Source organism: Henckelia pumila, chromosome 3 (assembly GCF_033568475.1).
Source record: "Henckelia pumila isolate YLH828 chromosome 3, ASM3356847v2, whole genome shotgun sequence".
Lineage (NCBI taxonomy): Eukaryota > Viridiplantae > Streptophyta > Magnoliopsida > Lamiales > Gesneriaceae > Henckelia > Henckelia pumila.
The window spans coordinates 84239630-84245468 of NC_133122.1; the positions used below are offsets into that span (position 1 = coordinate 84239630).

General features: G+C 35.9%; 1 protein-coding gene across 5 annotated transcripts; it reads left to right on the top strand.

The window, feature by feature from the left end:
• The first annotated feature begins 383 nt into the window (after nt 1-383).
• Nucleotides 384-4466, top strand: LOC140890636 (protein NLP6-like). Of its 5 annotated transcripts, none has more exons than XR_012152227.1 (6): nt 384-1121; nt 1385-2297; nt 2373-2904; nt 3016-3087; nt 3228-4056; nt 4175-4466. XR_012152227.1 is itself a non-coding variant. In XM_073298560.1 (6 exons), exons 3-5 carry the CDS (start codon nt 2635-2637, stop codon nt 3585-3587), a joined length of 702 nt encoding a protein of 233 aa, XP_073154661.1. In that variant the 5' UTR covers nt 384-1121; nt 1385-1429; nt 2032-2634; the 3' UTR covers nt 3588-4056; nt 4175-4466. The 5 variants fall into 5 exon arrangements, 2 of the variants coding, with proteins under 2 accessions (XP_073154661.1, XP_073154660.1); XR_012152228.1 differs by having other exon boundaries at nt 384-765; nt 846-1121; nt 1385-2904; nt 4175-4465; XR_012152226.1 differs by having other exon boundaries at nt 1385-1429; nt 1558-2904; nt 4175-4464.
• Nucleotides 4467-5839: the final 1373 nt, after the last annotated feature.

Consider the following 5839-nt stretch of genomic DNA (forward strand, 5'->3'; position numbering starts at 1 on the left):
ATTGGCAGTGCAAGCAGTCACGAAGCCAACTGGAGATTTGAGCTACATGGGTAGGTGTGCGTCGGAGATAAAGTCTTTAATATCTCACCTTGATAGTGTTTCTATATCTCAGGTTCAGCGGTTGGCCAATGAGGTGGCCCATGTTTTAGCTAAATTTGCTTATTCTTCTCTTGTTTCTTTTCATTGCAGCCTGAGATTTTTCCGAATTGATTGATTAAACTTGTAATTTTTTAGGTTTCATAGTTACAATAAAGTTATAAGTTTCCTTTAAAAAAAAATAAAAATTGTATTGGATGGGCTCATGGGAGTAAAAGGTACTGCGACCATATCTAATCAATTATGAGGTCATTGGTCTATTTCGTCTCTCTCTTACTCAAACTTTTCCTCTCGATTTTGTTCAGCTCAGAGAACGAAAGGAATACTGTCAATAATATTCACAACCATAATTATCCGTTTCTGTTCTAAATCTTGATTTGTGAAGAACCTAGCATGGCAAGACTCCTATCCATTGATCATGGAGGAATTGGAGGGTGTCATGGTATGTATTCGTCAGAATCTGAATTCAATGAACAATTGACGTGCACTGCTGATTTCTTGTCTTGGGAGAAAACGGAGGGAGGGTATGTTTTCTGGAAGCAACAGAGAGATAGAAACAGTAATCCTGATGTTTCAAGATCAAGAACAGTAGTCGAAGAAAAGATCACACTTGCCCTTAGAAAACTAGAATGGCCATATTTATTTGTTCAGTTTTGGGCACCAAAAGAGGTTGGGGGCAGGCGTTATCTCACCACTTTAGGTCAACCCTTTGCTATTGCATATCTTATAAAAGGATTATGTTGGTACAGGAAGAAAAGCACCCAACACGAGTTTATGGTCGAAGCAGAAGAGCATCTTGGTCCCCCAGGGAGGGTATTTCGAGGTGGGATTAATCAGGAATCCAGTCCAGATATCCTTATGTACTCCATGGAAGAGTTTCCACTCCGAGATCATGCTGCGAGTTGCGGATTAAGATCATATTTGGCTTTACCAGCCTTTGACTTGGGCAAAAACAAATGTATTGGTGTCCTAGAGTTCCTAAACTTTCAAGACACAACCATTTTGCTCACCTCTGAGATTCAAAGGTTTTTCTTTATCATTATTATTTTTTAATTCACATATATGCATTATTTTCTGACCAAAGAAATAGAATAAAGTTCGTTTAACTTTTCTCCATGATTTAAAGGATTTTTTCACACCACTAAATGTGTAGCATCTCTTGGAAATGAAAAAAATAATAGAGAATTTGAGTGAGCTCAAATTTTCATTCATCCTGTCCATAGAAATATTTCTACGATTTGCTAGTCGCGTGTATGTCTTATGTGCACCAATCCTACTGATCATACAGGTAGTTGGCATGAGGATAACTCGAAAGAGTACTAGTACTGTAGAGGTAAGTAAAGTTTTACAATTCATTTAGCTTAAACATTACGATGCTCTATGTTTATTTCAAGTGCGTGCAGAGTACTTGTAGTTTAGTCTAATATTTGTTAACTTTTGCAATGAATTTTTTCTACTCAGAATTTCATATATGGTCATCAGCAATCACAACTGTTGGAAGTTAGGGAGATGCTTGAATTGGCTATTAGGACAGTACCCCAACTACATCTAGCGCAGGTCTTGGTAGGTCGCAAGCAAAGTGCTAATACGAATAACGATGTCTATGTTATGGAACGAATATATTTCATAAACAACACATGTCGTGAAACAAATTCACTGGTGGGTGTCTCTGAAACCACTCGTGAGTTTGTTTTTACCTGTGAATTTCAGTATATACATAGTGGACAAGGGATTGTTGGGTTGGCAATATCATCCACAAAAAAGGCATGCTTTTGCCAAAACTTTAGTGATTTTAGAATTTCAGAGTACCCAATGGCACATTATGCACAACGAGCTAGATTATCCTTTTGTTTTGCGATTTGTCTAGTAAGTAATATTGGTATGGAGAACAAGGACAACGACCTATATGTTTTTGAGTTCTTTCTTCAACCTCAGAGCCGAGTTGATTCATACATTTGTTCGATGTTGGGCTTGCTAACACAAACAATGGAATCGAAACTCAAAAGCTTTAAGATTGCAAACGGAAGACACCTTTCCTCAGTAGTGGTCAATGAAATTTGTAAAAGCAATACGTTTCCTTCCCCTGAATCAAGCCAAAGAAGTATGTTACGGGAGATTATCCTATGTGACCCGGAAAAGGAGCATCAACTATCGGAGGAAAATACACTGGTGGTGTGGCCAATAGATAGATTTAATGATAGGTATACACTTTCTGAATTCAGGGAATTCTTGCAATTGAGTGATTGATTTATCATACAAGCACCACTGAAACGTAGGTACGGATGGATTTTTTCGGAGCATAACAGGAGAAGGTATACAATCAGAATATGGAGCTAGTGATGATCTTGTACTCCAGGAGAATGTCAGATTGTTATTGAGGGAAATTCTGTCCATATGGACTGTGGAATCCAACCCCGATTTTTTAATTCAATTTTGGGCACAAAAAATGATTGAGAACAAGCCATACCTATCAACTTCAGACCAGCATTTGCTCTTGGTTTTCCATCTATAGGACTGTGTTTTTCTCGGAAGCATTGCATGGAATATCTCTATTATGTAGGTGAAGGAGCAAAAGAAGAGGAGCTTGGACCAATTGGACGTGTTTTCCTAAATGGCCACCCAGAGTCTTCCCCAGACCTGCGTCTGTATTTGGAAAGAGAGTTTCCACTACGGGATTATTTTGTTCACCGTGATGCAAGAAGATACATGGCTTTGCCTTTGTTTGAGTCACACGACCAGATATGTGTTGGCGTACTCGAGTTTTTTGGATGCCCTTTTACTTTCGAAGCCATAGTAGAAAAATTAGCGGTATAGTTTCCTCGACTATATATATTTTCCTTAATTTGCTCCCCACCCCATGTTGATTTTAAAGAATAAGATATAGTATTATTAATAAAAAAAAAGTACCAATTCTTGCAGGCAGCAAATCTGAGATCAGTGAATATCAGTCATCATTCATGTTTCAAAGAAAGTGGCTTCCCCAATAAAAATGTAAATTTATCCTTTCTTATCATTTCATGTATGAGAAAATTATAGATTTCATGAAAATACATTTAAAGACTATATATATGATTGATATTAGATGCACCATTAATCTTATGGTTATATGATATCTATTATATACGATTCAGATTGTTGAAGGCCAACAAGTAGCCCTCGATGAAATCAATGTGATGATTGAGCTAGTGAGAAAGAGTCCCCAACTTCAAGTGGCATCAGTCTGGATCCCTTGCAGTGAATGTGCTTACGCTGATAACAAAATGAGTTGTTTGGAGCTAGCTTCGTCCTCGGATGTTGACCTTCTGGAACTTAGTGATAAGCGGATACACGACTTCATTAAATCCCGCAAGTTCCTTCAGCTGCATCCATGGAAAGGAGTCATTGGAAGAACGCTAGAATCTGAAAATAAGTTGTGTTTTTGTCAAAATTTTTGTGATTTCAGCATAATAGAGCAACCACTGGCACATTACGCACAGGTGGCTAGGCTATAATTTTGTTTTGCAATATGCCTTCAGAGTTCCCACACACGGAACAATCTTTATGTTCTCGAGTTTTTTGGAACTCATGGTCATCCACGGTCCTTCATATCCTCTTTACTGTCAATAATGAAGCAGAAACTCCAAAGTTTTAAGTTGGCGTCGGGACAGCAAATACAACGGGAATTAATTACTGAAGCTATAGAATTTTCTAAAGAAGATGGATATACTTCTTTTCAATCAGGTCACCTGGATAGCTGCCTTCTGCCTAAATCCGAAGAGACCCAATATGTTTCTGAAAGGGAGCATCCTGATACAAAGAATCTTGTGCATTCATTTTCTGACAGATTGGCTTCTGTGGGAATGGTTGAAATTGGATTTAAAAACATGAGCAATGTACGTTCAGTGGAAAGGAACACAAGTAAACGTGATAAAGATTGGTTTGAAATCAACAATGAGAATTTCAAAGGCAAGATGTTAGGAGGTAAGCGTATAAAGATTGATAAGATTTTTCTTTCTTTTTTTTTTTTTTTTCACGTTGAAGTTGAGTTTCAAAACACTTATATCCTTCATGACTGTGGAACAAATTATGTGCATTACAGGAAGTAGAAATGCGCCACTGCCCCCTACAAGGGGATCTATAACGAAGAGAATTTTCGATGAGTTGGGAGATGCCATTTTCGCTCGTGAGGATCAGCTAGGGGAGCAAACGAACCGAACATGTTCGTGAGCTTTACGAGCCCGCTCGATAAATATTTGATTCGTATTCGAGCTTATCGAACTCGAGCCGAATTTGAACATGTTCGAACTTTTTTCGAGCCGAGCTCAAGCCGAAATTACTCTGTTCGATAGTTCGCGAATAGTTCGCGAGCCTTAATATTTAATTAATATATTATAATTATATAATAAATATACATACATTTCGAATTTTTTCGAACATTTCGAGCTTTTCGAACCATAATATCCAAATAGTTCACGAATAGGTTCAAATATTTCGAACCGAACTCGAACTTCATTTCGAGCCGAGCTCGAGCCAAACTATTAAAAAAATTTCGAACTTCGAATCGAGCTCGAACTCGAATATACTCTTATCGAGTCGAATTCGAGCCTTAAAATTTTACCATTATTCGGTTCGATTCGGTTCGTTTGCACCCCTAGGATCAGATCAGCCAAAATCAAATAAGAGAAATGAAGTTGGTGGATTTTGACTTACGAGCATGCCAGATTTGGAACCTAAAAAATAATAAAAAAAAATGCCTAATTTGATTGTAAATGGACATATGCAATTAACGGATTTTTGGGTGATGTCAGATTGAATGAAAAATATGTTGTCTTGATATATATTTAACGGTGAACATTTATCAATAAATGTGGGGTTCATTATTTTTTAGTGGACGCAATATGTTGATAAATGAGTATCCTTGAAGTAGTGCCTGTAAAGATAAGTTGAAATGAACTGAAAAAATATATTGGAGTGACAAGGAAAATTAACTTAAAGTTTGAGTTGCTATGTTTTTCTTCAGGAATGAGACGCTCGTGAAACAAGGGAATCCACGTTGCTGCATATTATTTCCCCTGCATCTTTCGGTGCGAGGATTGTTTTTTAATCCATCACTATATTATCATGTGTTTGGCATACAGAATTAAGATTGCACATGATTGGCCGGTAAAGCCCACACCTACCCGCACTGTAGACATTATTATCCTCATGATGTTGATGTTTAAGTAATACCTCGAGGAATGAGGAATGATACTTGATTAATTTATTTTTTCCTATAAAACCATGCACGAAGTTTAAAATCATTGAAAATTCAACAAATTTACTAATATTTAAATATAATTTATTATATGACTAACATTATAACAATATAATTATTATTAATCATATTCTAATTATTATTAATATATTATTGTATTTATATAATATCAAAATTGTTACTAACCGTGATTTAATGCTGATAGTATTATTACATTTTAATTATTTTATATATTAGTAATTAATATTTTTATTTTGGAAATTGAAATTAGTAAAAATTTAATAAGTAATAAAATATTTTAATTTTGTTACTAGCTTTATAATGACCCGCACCGTTATCAACTACTAATTAAAAGTTTAAGCATGCATTAAACATAATTAAATAAATAAAAATTAAACAACGGAAAATCTTAAACAATAAAGAAATATTGTTTACAACCATATCGAATAACTCCGATGTATTAACCCAAATACAACAAAAACAAAAGCCTAGACAAAACCCTGCTAGTCA